The sequence below is a fragment of the Musca vetustissima genome, unplaced genomic scaffold (genome assembly GCF_032173495.1).
Source record: "Musca vetustissima isolate MV318-11 ecotype Yass unplaced genomic scaffold, APGP_CSIRO_Mvet_v1 utg25830, whole genome shotgun sequence".
In the NCBI taxonomy this organism is placed as follows: domain Eukaryota; kingdom Metazoa; phylum Arthropoda; class Insecta; order Diptera; family Muscidae; genus Musca; species Musca vetustissima.
The window spans coordinates 10,736-34,753 of NW_026882604.1; the positions used below are offsets into that span (position 1 = coordinate 10,736).

At 34.7% G+C, this 24,018-nt stretch overlaps 2 protein-coding genes and 1 long non-coding RNA gene across 3 annotated transcripts; all 3 read right to left on the reverse strand.

The window, feature by feature from the left end:
- Positions 1 to 3,192: 3,192 nt before the first annotated feature.
- On the reverse strand, positions 3,193 to 10,338 carry LOC133329140 (saccharopine dehydrogenase-like oxidoreductase). Its single transcript, XM_061537638.1, has 7 exons — positions 10,216 to 10,338; positions 10,024 to 10,149; positions 5,994 to 6,228; positions 5,456 to 5,648; positions 3,794 to 3,940; positions 3,384 to 3,722; positions 3,193 to 3,295 (listed from the first exon to the last, which is right to left on the reverse strand). Exons 1-7 carry the CDS (start codon positions 10,336 to 10,338, stop codon positions 3,193 to 3,195), a joined length of 1,266 nt encoding a protein of 421 aa, XP_061393622.1.
- A 7,503-nt stretch (positions 10,339 to 17,841) lies between these two features.
- LOC133329143 (uncharacterized) lies at positions 17,842 to 18,128 on the reverse strand. The gene is made up of 2 exons (XR_009754302.1): positions 18,004 to 18,128; positions 17,842 to 17,934 (listed from the first exon to the last, which is right to left on the reverse strand). It is a non-coding gene; the product is annotated as an uncharacterized LOC133329143 (long non-coding RNA).
- Positions 18,129 to 18,411: 283 nt separating this feature from the next.
- Positions 18,412 to 22,439, reverse strand: LOC133329142 (saccharopine dehydrogenase-like oxidoreductase). The gene is made up of 5 exons (XM_061537640.1): positions 22,300 to 22,439; positions 22,089 to 22,214; positions 19,376 to 19,610; positions 18,688 to 18,880; positions 18,412 to 18,562 (listed from the first exon to the last, which is right to left on the reverse strand). The coding sequence occupies exons 1-5, from the start codon at positions 22,420 to 22,422 to the stop codon at positions 18,412 to 18,414; spliced, it is 828 nt and encodes a 275-aa protein (XP_061393624.1). The 5' UTR covers positions 22,423 to 22,439.
- Between the last annotated feature and the right edge of the window lie 1,579 nt (positions 22,440 to 24,018).

Here is a 24,018-nt window from a genome sequence, read left to right on the forward strand (position 1 = left end):
TGTTTCTATCTCGTTTCCTTTTGCCTGTTACAAATATATGCACAAAGACATAATACCCTGTACCACAGAGTGGTGAAGGGTATAAAAATCAAAAATTGAAAAAAAAAACATTTTGTTGCAATTCAAAAATTAATTTATTTTATTTTCAGATATTTTCATGCTTTTATTTGTTTTTTGCGACTATTAAACCGTATTTCAATGTGATTTGACTATTATGCAAAGAAAACAAATGTGTTTAACCATTTGTCAAGAAATTCGCGAATTACAACAAATGGGAATTAATTTAATTTATATTTGAAATATAAGATTTAAAACCGCTATAACTTTTGTGCGCAGCATCCGAATTTGTGAACGCGAACAGATTTTGAATCAGCATATTTTCCTTAACCTATGTACCAAAAATCATGAATGTGCTCGCGAAAACATTTTTCATTTTTTTTATGGAATTTTAAAAGAATTTTGTAATTTCCCATATGTATCCTAACAAATCCATGTCAATGTTCTCTCAAAGGAACATACACCTTTCTGCAACTGCTAAATTTAATTTCAATCGGGCAGATTTAGAATCGTTTGCGTACAATGGAACAAATTTACGGAAATCGATTTATAGCAAACTTGATACACGCTACTCAGTATGCCGCACTGTTAAAAATATAGTCTTAATCAGACACTCGTTCGAAATATATATGGTACGTTGTGCAAAATTTCGTGTCAATTGGACAAACATTAGGAGTTTGGTGTACCATTTACCTAAAACCGGACGAAAATATATATTTGGGACCTATATCTATATCTGAACCGATATTCTCGAAACATAACACATCCCATTCTAAACTCAATTCAGTACGCTATGTAGGGTTTTTGTTGCAACATTTACATTAAATCGGACGAAAATATATATATGCGATATATCTAAATCTGACCCGATTTTCTCGAAACTTAACACAAATTATTCTAGGCTTAATTCAGTCCGATATGCCAAATTTCGTGCAAATCGAAACATATATAGGGACTTTGGTGCACCATTTACATAAAATCGGACGAAAATATATATTAGAGCTACATCTATATCTGAACCGATTTTCACGAAACATGGCACACATCATTCTGGACCTAATTCAGTACCCTATACCATCGAAAGATATATAGGGGATTTGGTACACCATTTAAATTAAACCGAACGGAAATATATATGTGAGCTATATCCCGATTTTGTCGAAACTTAACACAAATTATTCTAGGCTTAATTCAGTACGATATGCCAAATTTCGTGCAAACCGAAAGATATATAGGGACTTTGGTGGACCATTTATATAAAATCGGACGAAAATATATATGGGAGCTATGTCTATATCTGAACAGATTTTCACGAAACTTAGCACACATCATTCTGAAACTAATTCAGTACGCCATGTCAAATTTCGTGCAAATCCAAAAATATATGGGGACTTTGGTGCCGCATTTACCTAAAATCGGCCGAAAATATATATATGCGATATATTTAAATCTGACCCGATTTTCTCGAAACTTAACACACACCATTCTGGGCTTAATTCAGTACGATATGCCAAATTTCGTGCAAATCGAATGATATAGGGACTTTGGTGCACCATTTACATAAAATCGGACGAAAATATATATTAGAGCTATATCTATATCTGAACCGATTTTCACGAAACATGGCACACATCATTCTGGACCTAATTCAGTACCCTATGCCATATTTCGTGCAAATCGAAAGATATATAGGGACTTTAGTGCCTATATCGAACGAAAATATATATGGGAGCTATATCTAAATCTGAACCGATTTTCACCAATTTCAATAAGGTTCGTCATTGGGCCAAATAAGTGACTTCTGCCAAATCGGATCATAAATGCGACCTGTACTTTCCTTACAATTTAACATCTACAGAGGGACAGACGGACGGACATGCATAAATCGACTCAGAAAGTGATTCTATGCATATTCTTAAAAGGAACCATGTGTCTATTTCGTTTCCTTTTGTCTGTTACAAACATATGCACAAAGACATAATACCCTGTACCACAGTGTGGTGAAGGGTATAAAAACGTAAAGAGTGTTTTGTTTTTGACGGAAAAAACTCCTGAAATGATTTTTATTTATGACGGAAAAAATAACATTCATTTTTAACAGTTAAAAATCAAAGTTTATTTTTTCCGTTGAATAATAAGTATTTACATGGAATTGAGAGTGTTTGCTCAAGATTACCCAGTATCCTTAATAGGCTCGTCAATACGAATCTATTGGTATATGCCACTATAGGTGTCGGTCCCATGTCTCTAACATGAAGATTTTTTGTTCACATTTTCAAAAATAATTGTTATTTTCGGTCCCTGATTGTGGACAATCAGAAAAAGTCATGTTGGCGATTACAGCATAGAAATATGAATAAGTGAGATGTCTGAAGAATATAATGTCCCCAGGACATTAGCCATGTAGGAGGAAGTCAACTAAACAAAAGCCGTCGAACTGATAATTTGTCCATGCAGATGGTCAAAAACAATAATTTATGACTTGTTACCTACTAGCAAAAGTCCTTCAAAAACCAATAGCTGCCACATGTATGCGTACCGTCCTGCAAAAAATTAACTTATTTGATCTTGTCATCAACTGCAATATAAGGCCGGAAATATATAGCAGCCCTCGTGGCTATTCATTCATTTGGTATTTCAGTTATTCAGATCAATGCGCCCGCATTGTGTTATGATATTTTGCACCCCTTTACCATTCACCCTCTTACCACAATATCGATTTCATTTGAAGAAAATAACTCAAAACCATTGAAACAGACAATTAATAATCGTTGAAAAGTAAAATTGACAAGCAAATGCAAAACAAAACTTGTTGTCGATCAGGAGGTAGGTAGGTAGTTAAGGCGACAGCCGATACAAATGTCGACGGCAGCAGTAGCAGTCCCAGCATCCAAACGGTAAATACTCTACCAACTAACGGCCTATGTAATTGTCTTCAAATGATAGATACCCGTGCGCATGCGCCGCTGACATCCGACTAAACTGTGTGGCGCCGATCAAGGAGGATTATGATTATGGAAATTCGATATGAATGTCGTACAACAATTCGCATGCAATATAAAATAAATACAAATACGCTGTTTGTTTTTGTTTATTGTAACAGGAAAAAATAGAAAAACAAATAGTTGAACAATTTCATGGCTTCAATACTTCAAATTTCAAACCAGATTTGTAGCCGCCCAGCTCCTCGAGTAATTGCGTTTTGGCAAATGCAAAGCCAGGTGGAAAAACGCCACCACTACGAAAAAGCAAAAACAGTACAACAAAATGAGGAAGGATGTGGAGAATTAAAGAATAAAAATTAAAATATTAATTATTCTACTTACTTTCCTGGCATTTGTTGGTGTTGTTTCAAAATGACTTTGGCGCACATCAGTAAACAGGTACTGGTTATACCATAGCAGGGATCCTTGCCAGAAACCCGCACAACTACTTCTTTATTTGGTGCTTCCGAATCTGCAGTACCTCTTGTCCAGCCCTTAGCTTTCAGAATGTATATAAATTCAGCTACCTTCCTGTTAGCCTCTGTGGGTCCTTGATGGGTCATTGTGCCACGCGTAAAGAAATGTGGATATTTAAATAAGAGGCTGCGCGTACAACCGCACTGTGCCATTAATGCAATAAATAGTAAGAACAATGGAAACATCATAGCCAGAAAGAAGGAGCTGTATGGGAAGAAATACATTTTCGGTTTTACAGATCAAATTTGAATTAAAACAAATTGATAGATACTTACGTAAACCCAATATACATCTGGAATTGCATTGGTCTTTTATTTTCATGAACATAAAATAAACGCTGCGATCTCTCCACTACGGGAGTATCAGTAATGGGAAATGGAGCAAAGTATTTACTGGCACCCTCAATTTTGTGGGGATAAATTCTGAAAAAGAACAAATAAAACCAGTAAGGAAAGTAGTAAAGTCGGACGGGGCCGACTATATGATACCCTTCACCACTATGGGTATATTAAACAGGACTATTAACATGAAATTGGATGAAATAAAATATGTGATATTTATCTAAATATGAATCTACCTAGATCTATCCATAAAGTATGTAAATCGACTTCAAACAAATATAAATAGGTCATCCGTTGGGCTATGTCTGTACTTCTAGAAAACGCAACTACGTAATTTTATGCTCAATTTTGTACGTTGTGCAAACTTTGATGTCAATCTGACTAACATGAGGAGTTTGATGCCCAATTTACGGGCGAAAATATATATGGAAGCTCTATCCAAATATTAAGCGATTTCAAACAAACTTGTCACAGGTTATGTTATACTAATTTCAGAACGTTTTGTTCCTATCAGCCTATTGGATCCTTGGTGCGTCAATTACTTATAATCAATCTATAATAAAATGGAGCTATATCTAAATCTGGACCGATTTTCAGTACGTTATGCCAAATTTCGTGCAAATCGAAAGATATATAGAGACTTTGGTGAACCATTTACATGAAATCGGACGAAACTATATATGGGAGCTATATAGAAATCTGGACCGGTTTTCTCGAAACTTGGCAGACATTCATTCTAGACTCAATTCAGTACGTTATGCGACTTTGGTGCACCATTTACATGAAATCGGACGAAACTATATATAGGAGCTATATAGAAATCTGGACCGATTCTCTCGAAACTTGGCAGACATCTTTCAAGGCTCAATTCAGTACGTTATGCCAAATTTCGTGCAAATCGAAAGATATATAGGGACTTTGGTGCACCATTTACATGAAATCGGACGAAACTATATATGGGAGCTATATCTAAATCTGGACCGATTTTCACGAAACTTGGCACACATCATTCTAGACCTAAATGATTGGGCTGTACCAAATTTCGTGCAAATCGAAAGATATATAGGGACCGTTTACATTAAATCGGTTAAATATATATATGGGAGCTATATCTAAATTTGAACCGATTTTTCCCAATTTCAATAGGGTTCGTCCTTGGGCCAAATAAGTGACCTGTGGCAAATTTCATTCAAATCGGATCATAAATGCGACCTGTACTTTGTTTACAATTTAACATCTACAGACGGACAGACGGACGGACAGACGGACGGACGGACGGACATGCATAAATCGACTCAGAAAGTGATTCTATGCATATTCTCAAAAGGAACCATGTGTCTATCTCGTTTCCTTTTGCCTGTTACAGGCAAAAGGAAACCACAGAGTGGTGAAGGGTATAAAAATTGTTATTCGAGTGTTGGTGTTGGAGAGAAGTTCCAGAATTTTTCTAACAGCTCTGGAGGACTCTCCCCCACTGTAGGCTTTAAAATCATATAATGGAGGAGTCCTGTCTGTGACGACCATATAAAATTAATACCCAACTTAAATTAATGAACTTACTTTTAACATTCAAATAATTTCCTCCCCCTAACTTACTTCATCCATAGTTTCGGTCTTAATCTGGGCAACGGTTCCTTGTTCAATTTTCCTTCCAACTGCCACATTTGTCGAGCATATTGCATACTGACAATAGCACTGTCCCAGGTGCCGCTATTTAATATAGCTTTCGATGTGGTATCTACATAATTCGGCACCACCATACAGTATAGCTCAACCGAATTGACAATTCCTGAAATATATAAATAATTGTTATCCATATACATTGTTATCCATTAAATATTTTGTTTTTCTGATGGACAAACTAAAATAATTTATTTTAAAAAATTCGATAGTTTAATCAGTTAATGACTCAGATATTTTAGATCTTTGTTGTTGTTAAAAATTTTTGTGACTTTTTCTCAAAGTGAAATAATCGATGTCGGATTATTTGGCGGATATGCGTATAATCTTTCATTTTATTTCCAATATTTGAACACAATTTTGCAACGTGCTACTGTAGCTAACAATTGTGGAAAATTTCCAAAAAAGTATTACATCGATTTTTTTAAATCAAACTAAGCAACATACAACTTACCAGGAAAATTCTCCTCAGCATATAGGACACCCAATTCAGCAGGAATACTTTCAAAGGCACAATTCGATATTACGTACGATCCACTAGATTGTGCCAATTCGTGATATTTCAATTGCATCGCAGAAATGTACTGCGGCTCACCACTCAGATCCACATGATGAGTTCCGGCTTCTACGCAAGCTTTAACAACTATTTCACCGTACAAATGATAGGGACCGCAGCAATTAAGGACTATCTATAAGGAATCGAAAATATCTACTGTTATCCATTACGGGATCGAAATATCAATGTATACTGTCAGCTCTATCACTTGACTTCAACGCAAATCGAAATATAATAATCCAACTATTTGGAATTACATCCACTTCGACTGGAAAAAGTGAAAAAAATACCGAAAATTGGGATGAACACAATTTCGGTTGTATAAGAAATACATTGGCCAATTTAACCCATCTTCGAACTTCACCTGCCTGCAAACTGAGAAAATCGATGTCGAAAAAAACTTTAAAATAAAATCTTATTAATTATCTTAAAAATATTATTTGATTTCAGAGAAAACGAAGTAAAGTTACATGAAGGATATGAAAACGATATGGATTACGTTAACAAATGTTCCTTTATGATATCGAAACAAGTGAGCGGAGCAATAAAGTCGGAAGGGCCGATTATGCCCTACACAACTGTAACTTTCTGCAGATCTATATTCAGTGGCATTATTTCGCGATATTTGTATCCTCTTGACCGATTATAGATCAACAGCTCCTCCCTCGTTCTTACTCTTACATCATTTCCGAATCAGATTTTCCCGGACTAATCATTTTGTTATATTACACAAAAATTTGTTGGTTTATTTTATGGTACAATAACAAGTGGTAGGTTAATGATACATGCTAATTTTATTTTTTTTTTTCTTTTGTGTGCCCCTGCCCTGTCAAAACAACTCAATGTAAAATTTCGTGATGTTCGAACAGATAAAAATATAGTTTTTTGTCCATTTCATCCACAAAAAATCATCCGATCATCACCGGAAATTAAAGGTGTCGTCTATTACCATAACCGGAACTGGTGTATAATTTCATAACTCATCATCCCGACATTTCCGCCCCTAGTGTGGCAATGGTAATGTAACTATTTAAGGGAACCCCCCCATTCTCGATTTTAATTTTTCAAGATTTTCAATGGGCTGGTAAATCAATACGAAAGCTTGTTAAGGTTTGTAACTTTACACATATATAACACTGTGCGACAAATTTCAATTTTTCGATAATTACCGGGAAATTCCAACAGATTATGAAAGAGGGACTAAAAAAAGAAGACACGTATATCGGCGTTTTGAAAGTTTACGTCGGGAGGTAACCTAAAATGGCAGGGCAATATGCCCCCTTTTCAAGAATTTTGATCATTTTCGAATTATGATTTCTTGAAATCTCTGCATTTTTTTCCAAAGGCATTTCCCAGTATTTTTTCGAATATGTGCATTAAAGTAACATGAAACTTAATTTTAGGTATATAATGTCAAAGAATAAAATAATCTACGCCAAAATCCACTTAAAGTCTTAAAACAGACTATATATTTATATTCAATAGTTTTTACGAAATTTACAGTATAAAATTAACTGAAGTCTGCAAAAAAATTGTTGTTATTATATATAATTTTATACTGTAAATTTCTTAAAAACTATTGGATATAAATATATAGTTTATTTTAAGACTTAAAGTGAATTTTGACGTAGATTATTTTATTCTTTGACATTATATACCTAAAATTAAGATTAATATTACTTTAATGCACTTTATCGAAAAAAAATACTGGGAAATGTCTTTGGAAAAAATACAAGAACATTTTGAATTTTTGGTTCAAATATATGACTATATATTCGGAATATACATTATACATACAGATTTCTCTTGTTAAGTGACTTATGCTAAAAATTGATGGATAATATTTTTGTCCCTTGTACCATCCTTCTAAAACGTCAACTTGTGGGAAAAATGGGTAAAAACTAGTAATAAGTACGATATTAACCCTAAAATGAGTTTTTGATTTTTTAAGATTTTTGGCTTTTAGGCTGATTTTTGAGTTTTAGTCTATTCTGAGACTTATAGTAAAATTTTATGGCGAACATTTCTGTGGAATATTCTGAGCAGCTATAACCCCGTTTTGAATGAGTTTTCAATTACTCGTGGAAAAGGGGACCGAAAAGACCCCTTCAATGAGTCGGTTGAGGGTTATAGTTGTATACCAAAATATTCCTCGATATTTCATCAGTAATATTGCCGAAGACACTACATACCTAGAATGCAAGGATTTCAAGAAATCATAATTCAAAAAGGATCAAAATGCTTGAAAAGGGGGAATATTGCCCCGCCATTTTAGGTTACCTCACGACGTAAACTTTCAAAACGCCGATACACGTGCCATCTTTTTTTTAGCCCCTCTTTCATAATCTGTTTGAATTTCCCGGTAATTATTTTTTGTGTTGCACAGTGTAATTGAAGATTTAAAAAAGAAGAAAAATAATTTACAAAAAATTTTTGTTATTGTTTTGTTGTTGTTTTTGTAATTAAAGAAAAGTCGTTATTTTTGATGGCGGGCACTGGAACATCGGAATCCGAAAATTCCAACGGTGTTAGAAAGAGTACATGTCTGGCTCTCGTATGAACTAGGATTACAAAATGGCGGACTTTTGAAAAAATATTTTTTGAAAACCACGGATTTTTTACCAAAAACCAAGTTAAAAAATAAGGTAGATCTTCACCGATTGGCTTTATCCTAGTTCATACAATAGGTATACACTCACAGAGAAAAGTGTACAAATTTGGAATCGATTGGGTTATTAGTTTTTCAGTTATCGTGCCCGCCATTCGCAAAAGAGAAAAACGCGTTTAAAGTTTGAAAAGCCCTTCAGCCGTCACTTGATTCTGACACAATAAATCGGCTATATCTTCAAGAGTTCTTGAGATTTTCACTTGAAATTTTGAAGGGACATTATTGAATTAGTGTAGATTCTAAAAATCAAATCAAAAAAAAAAATTTTGAATGGGGGGGTCCCCTTAAGTATAACTCCCACATATTGGTATAGTCGATTTTTGCCGCTGACCAAAAAGACGATTTTTAGGCTTCTCGATTTTTTGCCTTTAACTAAAAAGTCGACTATTCGATCTTTCGATTTCGTCAAACCTGTTCAAAATCGATTTTCGACTTTTACCGGCTAATGCAAAATCGACTAAAAATTTAATGCTTTTAATCGGCTTTGAGATAATAATAAATATAAGTATTTATAAGAAAGATCGAAACTCGACATTGCGATTTCTTCGAAGATCAAAAGTCGACTTCCACTTTTAGACTTTTCAGTACAAAAAGTCGATTAATCAATTAGTCGAAAGTCGATTCAATGGTCAGCCGCTTTCTTATCCCACCCATTTTCTCTATGTAAAATTTCGTGATGTTTGGGTCATAATTGTGGCCTCTAGAGCAACCAGAAAAAAAAATCAAGTTTTTTGTCCATAATTTGGTCCATTTGTGCACTGTTCCGAATCATCGTTGGTTATTATAAAATGTGACCTCATACCCAAAACTTCACGTTCTTTTGACATCTTTAGGGGCTTGTTATTTGCATTCATTTTAAATAGTTTTGTGCTGAAACCCTACTTTTCACCGATTTGGTGGTTATTCACCACGTCAAAAGTACAACATCACCAAGTAATGATTTTAGCTTCAATAGTAGATATAAAATTCTTCACTTTTCCCCATTCAAAATCAGTAATTTATTAAACATCTATTAAAACCGATTCCAAATTTATACACATGTGTTTTGAAGGCTACTCAAATTTCCGCTCCAAGTTCATCATTGAATTGCTCCAACGCCAACTTTAATTTCAATAATTTTAAGAAGATTTCTAGGGCCAAAGGCCTTGCATTGGACCTTTTGTAATAGTTTTTGGTAGTTTTGTTAGTTTTTCATACTTTTTACAAGTTCTAGGAACAAAGTACCTCATCTGTATACACACCGAAATATATCGCACTTACCTTACAATTTTTTGCCATATTCTCAATGGACTTTTCATCACCAACATCCGCTACAACAACTGGAATCTGACTTAGATCAGTATTGGTTCGTTTGCCAATTTTTTCCAACAATTCTTTGAGTTTTTTCTACAAATGAATATTTATTTCAACCTTGATTTAAGATAAACTTAGTCATATTTTTTCGATATTGACCTCATTTCTACCCGCAATACCCCATTTTAAATCTTTGAATATTTCAATGGCATCTTCGACAACAATTTGTCCCGTAAACCCCGTAGCACCGAAAATAATCGCATCTAACTTTTCTCCGCTCATATCAAAATGAATATTTTTTCGGGATGTTAACGCTTCGCGGTTGAAATAAAACTGAATTTAGAAAATAAAGTCTTAATAAACTTTAACAAAGGCCACAAAAATGTATTAGCCATTACGTATGTATGTATTCTATTTTGTATGAGAAACCTACAATTAGAAATAAATACGATGTTGTTGACATTGGTAAGTGATATCGACAATATGTTGCGCTACACCATGGGCGAAATTTATATAATAAAATACTTTTAGGAATAAATTAAAACAATTTTATTCCGTGATTAGGGTAAAAACTGTGTAACAGTCTCAATGTGTATAAATTGTATTTATTGAATTCTTAAAGATAAAGAGGAACATCTGTCCCAATGTGTGGGAAAAAAAACTTTCCAGCATTTATGGAATGAAGGAAATCGCTTGATTTCATTATTCAAAAATATTTGGTAATATTTTTGTATTTTTAAATAATTAATGTCAGAAACTATTTGTTCCCAATTCAGTTGTGTTCGCACTAAGATGGGAGAGCTGGTGTAGGGTATCATTATTAAAACTGCGTACTAACTTAACAAATTCTATTTTAGATTAACTTGCTAGTCAAGTTTGCTGCCCGAGTACCGGTTTCGACAAAATACAATATAAATTATTGTTTATATCGAAATAACATGCATTCCGACACAAATAACGAAAGATGCATTACAATTTATTTTTTTTTCTCTAAATTGGGCAATTAGGAAAATGACTTGGAGCTTTAGAAATATTTGTACGAATGAGAGCTTTTTATATACTGTGTTAACTATTCGGAATGAAGTCATAAGTTCGACTGGTTGTGGTGAGTTTTCACAAAGGTCAGCTTTGGTGTTAAGGGGTGATTTAAGGTGGGCTTTTCGGTAGTCTAGACAACAATATTATAAATATCTACAAACATTGACCTTTACTGGTAATTATTTTTATAATTTACATTAAGGGGACCCCCCATTCTTGGTGTCAAATTGTTTTTGATTTAATTCGAATCTACACTAATTCGAGAATGTCCCTAGAAAATTTCATCAAGTGACGGTTGAAGGGCTTCTCAAATTTTAAACGCGTTTTTCTCCAAACATTGGTTTTGCGAACCAAAACTCAAAAACTGATAACCCAATCGATTCCAAATTTTTACACGTTTCTCTGTGAGTGTACGGCTATCGTATGAACTAGGATAAAGCCAATCGGTGAAGATCTTCCTTATTTTTTAACATGGTTTGTAGCAAAAAAAAAAATCGGTGATTTTCTAAAAATATTTTTTCAAATGTCCGCCATTTTGTTAATTATAGAGCGAAGTCAAAAAATAATCTTAATTTTGGAATTTCGTTAGTTACGTATGTTCGATTTTGTATTTTTTTTCTGTTATGTTATATATTAGGTCTGATAAAAACAGTTATTTTAACAGTTTATCGAGTTCATATGTCAGATTTACACATATGTTTATACGCACCATAAAGTGAAGCGTCTTAAAAAGGTCGAGAACTTCATATGGTAACTATATCATAGTAAATAATCAAATACTGAATTGCAGACGGAACCTTTATTATTGTGTCTATGTCCAAAAATATAGATTTCTGATGACTTTTCTCGAAGGGAAATTTTCTACCCAAAGAGAATCCAAAATGTCAAATTGGAGACAATTCGTTTGAAATATATGTCTAAAGTCACCAAAATGGCGAAATGTTGAGGTTTATATGGGTGCTATGCGAAAACGTGGCCAAAAATTGATACTTTTTTGTAAGAAGATTTGCACCCAATGTGTATTCAAAGTTCTAAATTACAGTTAATTCTGTTGAAAGAGGTGCCTAAAATCATCAAAATACCATATATTTCTATCCTTAAAATTCGGTAGCAAGATTTGCTACTCAATTAAAGCTCAAAATACCAAATTACTTGTTAAAAAACTTGCCAAAAATTTCCAAAATATTGAATATTTGGGGGTATTGTTATATGGAGGCTGTACCAAAACGTGGGTCCATATATACCATTTTCAATATCAAATAGAAATAACAATGTAATATAATATAATAAAATTTTAATTTCTTTTACGTGTGAACATGAACGTCCCCTAACTTAAAATTATTGAAATAGCCAATATTTAAATAAAATCCACATATAAAAATAACCAGTGACGAAGAAGTATAGTCGGACGGGGCCGACCATATGATACCCTACACAACTTGCACGAAAATCTAACTTTTTGTGGTTCTATATTCCGAGCTTGGACAATATTTCGCGATATTGGAACCCTTTTGACCGACTAGAGGTCAACTTATATTACTAATGTTCAGAACAGCCCTTCTAAATACTTGTGTAGGTTCCCTTCACCGTGGGTTGTGTTGTGATGTTCGGTTTTAAATTGAAACTGATCCTCACCGAAAAATATAGGCGTTGTCCTTGACCATAACTGGACCCTCATGGAAAATTTCAAAGCGATCAGCACTATATTTCCGCACTCTAGTGTGGTAATGGGTTACTAAATAATATCTGAATACGTAAGCACCAGTAAATATTTAAGTGTAACTCCCGCATGCGAGTACATATGAAAATACAATTGGTATATATTTAAAGGTCAACCACTCCTCTTGAATATTCTATCAACTTCTCGAGTCTATGTCCTTCCGGGGTAAATATATACGCCTTATAATACAAATTTTGTCATATTTCACACAAAAGTCAAGGTCCATTTGGCCCGCTAAATATTGACCCATTTTTACCAAAACATGCTTGCTTATTCTTTGGCCCGATTCCCTTCTCCATGTAAAAATTCGCGATGTTTGGGCCATAATTGCGGCCTCTGGAGCGACCAGAAAATCAAATGTAAGTATTTGGTCCATTTCGTCCCCTATGTAGTAACCGATCTTCCCCAAAAACAATAGGGGTCTTCATTGGGCCGAACCCATCCTACATGCAAAATTTCGTGAAGATTGGTCCATAACTGTGACCTGTATCGTGTTTACAAATTATAATGGACAGACGGACGGACGTACACACATGTCTTGATCGACTCAGCTAGTCGAGATATTACGATCGGTATACTTAAATGTGGCTGCACAAAGCTATAATACCCTGACAACATAGTTGTGTAGGGTATAATTATTGTTAAATAAAAACAATTGCAATCTCACTGTGAAAAGTATCCCCCGGAATTATTTACAACTGAATAACGGTTAAAAGTCATGGAATATATTCTTATGGAATATCAAGTTAAATTTTGCATCAATTTTTTTACACTATATTTATTTGAATAGCAATCGTAAAAATTTGCGACCATGGGATGCCACATAAAGATTAACGAATGAACTAGGAAAATCTCATCGGAAAATAGCGGAAATGCTTAATATTACTCGATCTGCTGTAAAAAAATAAAAAGTAATAAATAAATAAAAACCAGTGAGCGGAGCAGTATAGTCGGACGGGGCCGACCATACGATACCCTACAAAACTACCACGAAACTAAAATTTTCTGCGGATGTTTATTCCAAGCCTGGGCAATATTTCGTGATATTTGCACCCTCTTGCCCGATTAGAGGTAAACAGCACTTCTTCCTCACACTGACATATTTTCCGAATATTACGAGTATTCAGTACATCCATTGTCCAGATTCCCTTCAACGTGGGTTGTGTTGTCATGTTCGGCTTTCATTTGTGGTCTATAGATCGACTCGAAAATAACACAAAAAATTAAGTTTTCGGCCCACTTCATTCCAAAATTATTATCTGATCATCACCGAAAATTATAGGTGTTGTCCTTGACCATAACTGGAATCTCATGGAACATTTCAAAGCGATCTGCGCTATCGTTCCGCTTTCTAGAGTGATAATGGGTTACTAAATAATATACAAATACGGAGATACTTGTAAATATTTAGGTGTAACTCCCACATCCGAGCACATACAACAATATAATTGGTATTAATTTAAAGGTCAACCACTCCTCTTGGATATAATATCAACTTCCCTGATCTATGTCCTTCAGCGGTAAATATATACGCTATAGAATACAAATTTTGTCTTTTTTCACACAAAAGTCAGGGTCCATTTGACCCGCTAAATATTGACCGATCTTTATCCCAACCGACATGCTTATTCTTTGGCCCGTTCCCCTTCTCCATGCAGAATTTCAAGATGTTCGGGCCATTATTGCAGCCTCTGGAGCGACCAGAAAAACCGACAAAAATTTAGTATTTGGTCCATTCCATCCCCTAAATATTAACTGATCTTTCCCAAAAACAATAGGGGTCTTCTTTGGCCAGAACCCATCCTACATGCAAAATTTCGTGAAGATTGATCCATAACTGTGGCCTGTATCGTGTTTACAAATTAAAATGGACAGACGGACGGACACACATGTCTAGATCGACTCAGCTAGTCGAGATATGACGATCGGTATACTTAAAGGTGGGTCTAGGACCAATATTTCGCGGCGTTACAAACTTTTGGGGCTGCACAAAGCTATAATACCCTGACAACATAGTTGTGTAGGGTATAATTACAAGCCGAAAACAAGAGAGAAAAAATATTCAATTTAAGAGACGTAAAGTGGTTGCTCCGACAAGTGACTGATAATCCTATGCTAAGGGCACCTAAACATGCTGAAATCTTGAAAAAAATCATTATTTTTTTATATTATTTTTTATATTTATTTATATTTATATTGGCATTTTTATTATAAAAACCAAGTGGATAATACGAGGTGTTGCAAACGGAATGACAAATTTATTATACGTTCCACATTATATTGCGCAAGGACATTTGAAATGTTGACAATTGTGGTATAAGACTGAGAAGAGAGGATACTGATGATATTAGCATATGGTTCGGTTTATTTTAAGGGATTTTTGCTGATGTTTTAGCATAAAATTGTTCCAAAATTGCTAAATTTTAGACAAACACAACTTCGCATAGACATCGTTTAGGAGCTGAAGAACATCGTTTACGATGATTCAGAATATTCCAAAAAGGTAATACCTGATGACTAATTATCTGTGTGTGCCTTGACATTGAAACCAAAACCATATCATACAAATGAAAACGTCAAGAAGATCAAGACTTGAAAAAGCACATCGAATTCGGTAAAATGTGAAGGTTTGGCTCACTGTATTCTTCGACTGCAATAAGGTGGTGCGCCAATGTTTGAGTGTGAGTTTTTGAAAAAAACAACAGTTTCAAGCCAACTACTACTGTATTCACCGGACTTCGCCCCATTGACTTTTTCGTCTTTGAAGGAAAAAAAGCTGGTATAGGTGCATTATGTCTGACGCGGATTGCTTTACCAAATATAAATAAGGCGGCGAATGGGGATTTGACTTTGGTGCAAACTTTGTTCAGCATATTTGAAATAAAATAAAATATCCTTCGATAGTACCTAAAAGGGTTGATGCCATAGAACCATCAATATCGACAAATTTCAGGAAATTTAATTCAAAAATCAACAAATATTTTGAGGAGTTGCAAGCGGCATCACAAACGGTCGGATATGACTGGCTATAATTCGAATAGCATGAAATGAATTATTTTGATTGAATTGAATATGTCGAATTGAACATTTTAATAATTTCAAGCAAAAAAGTATATGACAAAAAAAGTATCCCTTCCAAGGAAAAAACATCACCACAAGCTGTGTTTTGTTTTGGTATCGTGCTACGTCTCTCCCCTTACTTGGTTGTTATAAATTTTGCAACCGTTTATTTCACTACTGCTTCTGTTGCCAACAACCGCCGATTTTCCACTCACTCGATTGTGACTAGTTTTGAATTCCATTGTTTCTTTATTTCACTCTTACTGCATTGGCGTTGCAAAATTCTCATATGTATTTTACAAATTATTTCGATATAAATGCTAACGAGTGAAAAAGGCATTAAGTTCGCCCGGGCCGAACTTTGGATACCCTCCAACTGTTAGTTACTTGAAATGAAAATATGGGGAACATACCAACAAGTATACATATGGGCACTTCCGCAGTCACTTACACGAGTTTGGTTCGGTGGAAAAATATGATCAAAAGCCCCCAAAATACTGAAAATTAGGTGGTATCGCTATATGGGGGCTACCAGAAATATTGGACCTATATTTATAATCTTTTGTGGAAAAATTTGGTTCCCAATAAGAATCCAAGGTAGCAAATTTCAGCGAATTCGGTTGAAAAACGTGCTCAAGAACCCCAAAATACCGAAAACTGGGGGTACCCTTATATGGGAGCTATGCCTAAACGTGGACCGACTTCGAACTTGACCTGCCTGCAGACAAAAGACTACCCTATGCAACCTCTCTCTCTCCCTGACCAGAAACCAGTATTTAAAGTTTTATGAATTGCATCCATAAAATGCAGAAATCCTGACATTGACAACACTTTCTGAACACTATTCATATAACATACGAATTATTTTTTCTTTGATACACGAAGACGCATTTTTGATCTAACTTCAGTAGAGTAACTTCGGGTAATGTGGACCAGGCGTCTAATGTGGACCACCTCCCATATCTAAGAAAATGCTTGACATATGGCAATGCCGCCTTGATAAATGTTTTCCTTATTAGTGAAAACAAACATCAGACTTGGTTTTTAATAAATAATTGCAATGTTGTAAATTTAGTAGTAGAAAATTTAGCTCTGATTGTAAAAGTGTGATTTGAAAATTTTTTAGCACAATAGTCGAACGTTTTTGCAAAATAGTCGAACACTTGGTTTTTCTCGAATATCAAGAAGTTATGTGGTTTTCTTGTTTTCTTTAACAAAAATATAGGTTTACTCTGTGATTACAATCGGAAATTTTTAATTTTTATTAATTTTTGAAGCCGATAATTATTTTTAAATAAAAATATTTAGTGTCGGGTAATGTGGACCACTATAAAAATTGGGACCTTTACATGAGGACGAGTTCGAAACATGGGCGCATTTAATATGCGAGGAGGTATTCTATCCTCTGGACACTCGATATGCGAAATTTCGGGTGCTTCGGTTGGATAACGAAGCAAGGACCTTCAAAATACCGCAAATGGGGCGGTACCCTTAAATGGGGGCTATTCCATAACATGAACCCATATATTTTTGCATTAATTGTTACCTAAGAGTGCAATAAATTGAAATTTATCACAACCAATACACATCATACCTTTAACTTACTGATCCTCGTTACCCACACATACTGGTCCACATTACCCGCCAAGTAATTTTTTTACGCAGTTAAGAGTATTTTGAAATATAATGCAATAACATTTTTATAGACAAATATATATAATGTTTGGCCTGGAATATATTTAGACAACAAATCTACTAAGTTGTGAAAACAAATTGTTTTTATTTTTAACCGTTGTTATGCCCACAATATCAAAAAAAGAAAATGGTGGTCCACATTACCCGAAGTTACTCTAAACTAAAAAAATATTTTTCTTTCACAAATACGTTTTTCTTCAATATTTTTATTGGCTGTATATAAAAAATAACAAAGTCTTGTCACATTTTCTCAATAAAAAAATTACTGTTGAATTACTTCAAATTTCAAACCCGATTTATGTTTACCAACTTCTTCCAGAAGACTTGTCTTGGCAAATGCAAATCCTGGTGGCAGAACTCCGCCCCTGCAATGAAACACACACACATCACCATTTAACGTAAAAATAAATTCCAATATTATTTTGATAACTTACTTTCCGGGCATTTTGTTGTGTTCCTTCAAAATGGTTTTGGCACATAACAACAAAACGCAACTGGTAATACCATAGCATGGATCCTTGCCCGTAACACGGACTACAACTTCTTTATTGGGTGCAGCAGATTCGGAAGTACCGGTAGTCCATCCTTTTGCCTTTAAGGTATAACGGAATTCCATAGCTTTCCTGTTGGCTTCCGTGGGTCCTTCATGTGTCATTAGGCCCAAGGTGAAGATGTGAGGATATTTTAAAAGTAATTTACGTGTAAAACCAATATTGGCCATAATAACACCGAATAACATGAAAACTGGAAATAGCAAGGCCATCAGCAAGGATCTAACGAAGAAGAAATTGAAAAGTGAATGTTTGATATGAGTGAAATTCTTCATAAATCAGTGATTGGACTTACTTCATGCCAATATATATTTCAAATTGAATTGGTCGTTTCTTATCATAGGCATAGGCTAATCGCTGAGACCTTTGGACAACACCACGGTCAGTAACTGGAAATGGTGCAAAATAACTCTTGAGGCCTTCGGTTTGATGGGCATAAGGTCTGGAAGGGATTTGAAAAGGAAATTAAATAAAAATAAAATAAGAATTCAGGGCAACCTTGCAAGGTACTTCCGAAGACCTTCTGATGGAACACTCGCGAAACTAGTAAGCAATCAGCTTTCTTACCTCATCCATAATTTAGGACTCAAACTTGGAATCTTCTCAGTGTTAACTTTTTTCTCCAATGTCAACATTTCTTTAGCATGTTGCATAGCATAGATGGCACTTTCCCAAGTTCCGGTGTGCAAAATAGCTTTAGATGATTTATCTTGGTAATTTGGCTTGGATTCCCAATATAGTTCGACAGAATTTACGGTTCCTGAAAGTAATGTGAAAAGAGACATTTGTAAAAAGAAATTAAAACGACCGCTATTGACGTCCTGAAGGAAGTCTTTAAAGACGTCCTGAAGGGATTCTTTAAAGACGTCCTGAAGGGAGTCTTTAAAGACGTCCTGAAGGGAGTCTTTAAAGACGTCCTGAAGGGAGTCTTTAAAGACGTCCTGAAGGGAGTCTTTAAAGACGTCCTGAAGGGAGTCTTTATAGACGAGCTGAAGGGAGTCTTTATAGACGAGCTGAAGGGAGTCTTTATAGACGAGCTGAAGGGAGTCTTTATAGACGAGCTGAAGGGAGTCTTTATAGACGAGCTGATGGGAGTCTTTATAGACGAGCTGATGGGAGTCTTTATAGACGAGCTGAAGGGAGTCTTTATAGACGAGCTGAAGGGAGTCTTTTTAGACCATTCAGCTAGTCTAGTCGAGACAAGTCGTTACAGTTGAATCGAGCCAAAGGACTGCTATACTTTAGAACCCCCTACCTGGAAAATTCTTTTCAGCATATTGAACACCCAACTCAGCTGGTATGCTCTCAAAGCCGCATGTCGAGACGATATACGATCCATTTTGTTGTGCCAAGTCATTATATTTAAGTTGCATTCCATTAAAATATTGTGGTTCACCACTGACGTCCACGTGATGGGTTCCAGCATCGATGCACGCCTTAACTACAACCTCACCATAGAAACGGTAAGGTCCACAACAGTTCAAAACAATCTGTAATACGAAAATAAAAACACAAAACAATTATTGATAATTTATCATGCAATGTATTGGAGCGATTAATTATGTGTAAAAACCATATATTTTATAATAAGAAGTTAAAATCATGGTCAATAATAACAGTAGAACTAATTGGAGCAATTACAAGATTTTTAAACAAAAAAGTTTCATTGAATTGTAAAACAAGAATTTATAAGAGAATAATAAACAGTTACTGTGTATCTATAGTTTATTTTGATGGAAATTACACCAATCTAGAAGGATCTCAGTCAATCGAAATAAACAACCCACACTCTCAAATTGTTTGTTGAGTTGGTAAAAATTAACGAATTCCTGGAAAATGTATTTGAGTAACTGTTTATAGACGGAAGGCATTCATCCAGTGTTTTAGACATTCGATCGATCCGAGGAGCGAATATCGATTCGGACCATTACCTTGTGGCAGCCATATATTCTGTGACTTCGACGTATCGAGTTGCAGCGACTATGTTGGTTAGGCCATGTCGTGAGAATGGACGAAGATGTCCCAGCTCAATAGGCATATAAAAGTGAGCCAAGCAATGCCCACGCAAAAGGGGAAGGCCACGAATCCGATGGATGAATCAATATGTAAATCATATCCCCAACTCGATTTTGAAAAAAACCTAACATTCCGTTCATTTTTCACTTTTTTTGGTAATAAAAATATGTCAAATGAACAGGATGACTTGATGCATTTGATATTATTGTCCATAAAAAAACAAAAAACGTAAACGCATTTTTTTTGTTTTTGAAATGAAATTTTTTTTTTTTGAAATTATGGCAGCACACCTACGAGGCATTGAACTAATAAGATGTTCAATTTATTTCTATAGTACTACTCCTCGCATCCTGAACTTGTGAACTTTGTTTGTTTGTGAAAATCTTCTGATTTTGCTATCTATGATACTACAAAGATTTTCTATAAGGTAAATATCTGATGATTGTGTTGGCCATTATAAAACCCTGATTTTTGACCCCCACAACCCATCATTGACATGTTTTGGTGTATGCTGGAGGTTATTGTCAAGCTGAAACGCAAAAATAAGCGGTATATTTTCTTCAGCGAAGGGAACCATAATGCGAATAAAGTACCCGATTAAAAACTGAAAAAACCAACACGATATGAACTATAGGACTTTATTTAACATGCTTCGGAATTTCCAAATATGCACCGTTTTGTTATATGATTTGTTGACATTTTGATTTGTAACTTCATAATGGCTCTCTCATAGAAGTCCTGCTCTCTGTTTGCTCTCTATTTGCTTTACTTTAGTAGTCGATTTTCATCTTCAAACGGTCAGGTTGTTGACAGTAGTGGTCAGAATTTAGCGTTTGGCCATATGGAAGCAACTCATAATATATAATCCCCTTCCACTCCCGCCAGAACCTTCCTGACCTTAAGTCCTGGTTTGGCCACCGTTTGAAGTGCTTCATCTCCAGTCACCATCCGTTTAAGAAATAAGTCTATCTAATTCCGTTTGGCCAAGGATTCGAAGATTGAAATTCGATACATCGTATTTTTTTCTGTTAATTGGTGTGGCACAAAAACATCGAGCTTCTTTTTGAATCCAGCATTGTGTGTTGTAAATGGTTTAAAACAGTTTTATAGTCAACTTTTAGCTCCTGGGCGATGTTACGCCTGCTAACATGCCAGACAAATTCGATAATTTCTCCGATTTTATTGAAATTTTCGACGACCGGTCAAATGGATTTCATTTTACCCAACCTAATATATATTTTTGAAAAAAGTTATGCGGCATTAATTAAATGCAATTTTAGTTGCTTTAGTTTTGGCCATCAGTGTATATACACAGATTTCTTTTGATCAGTGATTTATTGTGCAATTTGGCGCAGCATACTTTCCCCTTAATATCATTCCACTAAAAGCAAGGGTTAGTGGTTAGTTAAAATGGACCCAAGTCGAAAACAATTATTTTCTGTTTATATATACCCATTATATATAAAGATGTCCTTTATTCCACGGCCTACAGTGGAATTTGGTACAGAATATTTTTCTCATTAAACGAAGGGTTATGGATCAAAATGAACCCAACTCAAAAATATTGTGAATTAAGTCAAAAATAAATATTTAATAATTTATGCTTCACACACCCAATTTCGAACACACATTTTCTTGATATGTAATATATATACAGATTTCTTTTGGTCGCTGACTTATAGTGAAATTTAATGTAGATTATTTTTCTTTAATATCAAATAGACTGTGAAAATAGCCCAAAAAATATATAATAATTTCAGTTAATATTGCCAAATTCAGACCCAATCCCCTAAATGTAAGGGTTAGGGGTCAAAATGAACCTAACTCAAAGATATAATGAAAATACTACAATTCAATAATACTACATATCAATAATAAAAGTATTTTTATCGGTTTCAAAACACTGTGCCTACATACATTCTTAGAGGTAATGGTATAGATTATCAACAAACCTTGCACTTTTTCGCCATATTTTCAATTGATTTTTGATCGCTGACATCGGCCACAATAATGGGAATATGACTCAAATCTTGTTGGGTGCGTTTGCCGACTTTCACCAAAAGATCTTTTAGTTTAGACTGCAGAGAAAGGGAAAGAGAATTATTTTACACGCCACCATTGATTGTTTCACAACAAATATTGAAATTTTCATTTGATTTTTACTTCATTTCTTCCTGCAATACCCCATTTGAAATCCCTAAATATATCGACGGCATCTTCGACCACCACTTGACCGGTAAAACCGGTGGCACCGAATATTATTGCGTCCAACTTTTCAACACTCATTGTTTTATGAACTCGTCGCGTCGCGTCTAACCACCCAAACTGAAATCGGTTTGTTGTTATCAAACGGAGAGTAAGAAAATAACTAAAATTTCTGTTGGTCGTCTTTTGTTGTCAAACTGACGATGATGGGGCATTTGTCAAAAAACCGCAAAATTTAAGAGAGCTTTTTGTTTGTCGTCTAGACAAAGTCTTTGAATGGCTCCACAAATGCAGTGAGCGTGTCAAAAGTTTGGAGCATAGTTTTGAATTTACGTTTGTTTACTATATTTTGTTAATCTATGGTTTGATATGAGGTAGAGAGAAATTGAGAGAGATAGGGAAAGAGAGAGCCAAACTATGTGTGTGTGGACCTTTACCCACGATAATTTAGCTGTGCATGCATGCAATATATGATTTGAAAAGGTCATCGTTCAAAATCCAATTGATTTTGGGTTTTCTCTATGCGAAATTATTTAAACTCATTTACATATTTCTTGGATAATAAAAACATGTAGAGAGCTTTCACCAAAGCTTATATAAAATCAGCCCTAAAAGCTTATATAAAAATATTATACAAATAAAGTCTGTATTTATATTATTATTTTTTTAATGTGCAAAATTGCATATTTTCTAAAATTAAAACTTCGCTTCGAATCTATTGTTAGGGTGATAGAAAAATATAAAAAATACGCAACACACGATCAAAATACATATCTGAAATTGAAGAGGTGTTGTGTTGCTTAGAGTAAATATACTATATTCTTTTTGTTATCAAACGCTGTTGTTCTAAAAATAGGACATTTTTCTGACTTTACATTATAAGCTATCGTCTGCTTGACACGTTTTCAATAAAAAAAAAAATCTGAAATTTGGCGAAGACATTGTATATCGATACATTTTTTGGAATGGATCCCACATAACATACTACCTGATTTTCGAAGATTTCAGATTTTAGCCACAATATATTTTGACATTTAAAAATTTGCCATTTTAAATATTCCAGAAAAACAAATGAGCTGTGCCAAATTTTATCCGGATCATAAATGCGACCTGTACTTTGTTTACAATTTAACATGGACAAACGGACGGACAGACGGGCGGACATGGATAAATCGACTCAAAAAGTGACTCTATGCATATTCTCAAAAGGAATCATGGGTCTATCTCGATTCCTTTTGCCTGTTAGAAACATAGTCACAAAGAAATAATACACTGTGCGGAAGTGTGGTGGAGGGTATAATCATAAATATTGAATGCCCTTTCGTGATTGCCTTTAATTTAAAAAATCCCTGCCTTACTCCTTGGTGAACAATTCCACAATTTCAGTAGGGGAGAGGGGGGTACCCACAACAGTTATATGGGGCTACTTTAAAAAGTTGACCAATAGTTTTTTTTAAAACCCAAAATTTCAATTTGTTTTAAAAATATGTCTGGCGGTGTCTTTTCAAAATGTCAGCTCTATCTTAAATATTGCAATCTAGATTCTATCGGGTCTACGAGGAATAATTCGAACTTCGTACCATATTACTAATTTCCAAAATCGCAGGAATTCGGATTCGACTGCATATCAAAATATTACTTTTCCATATCATTGCCAGTTGCCATTATATTTATTGT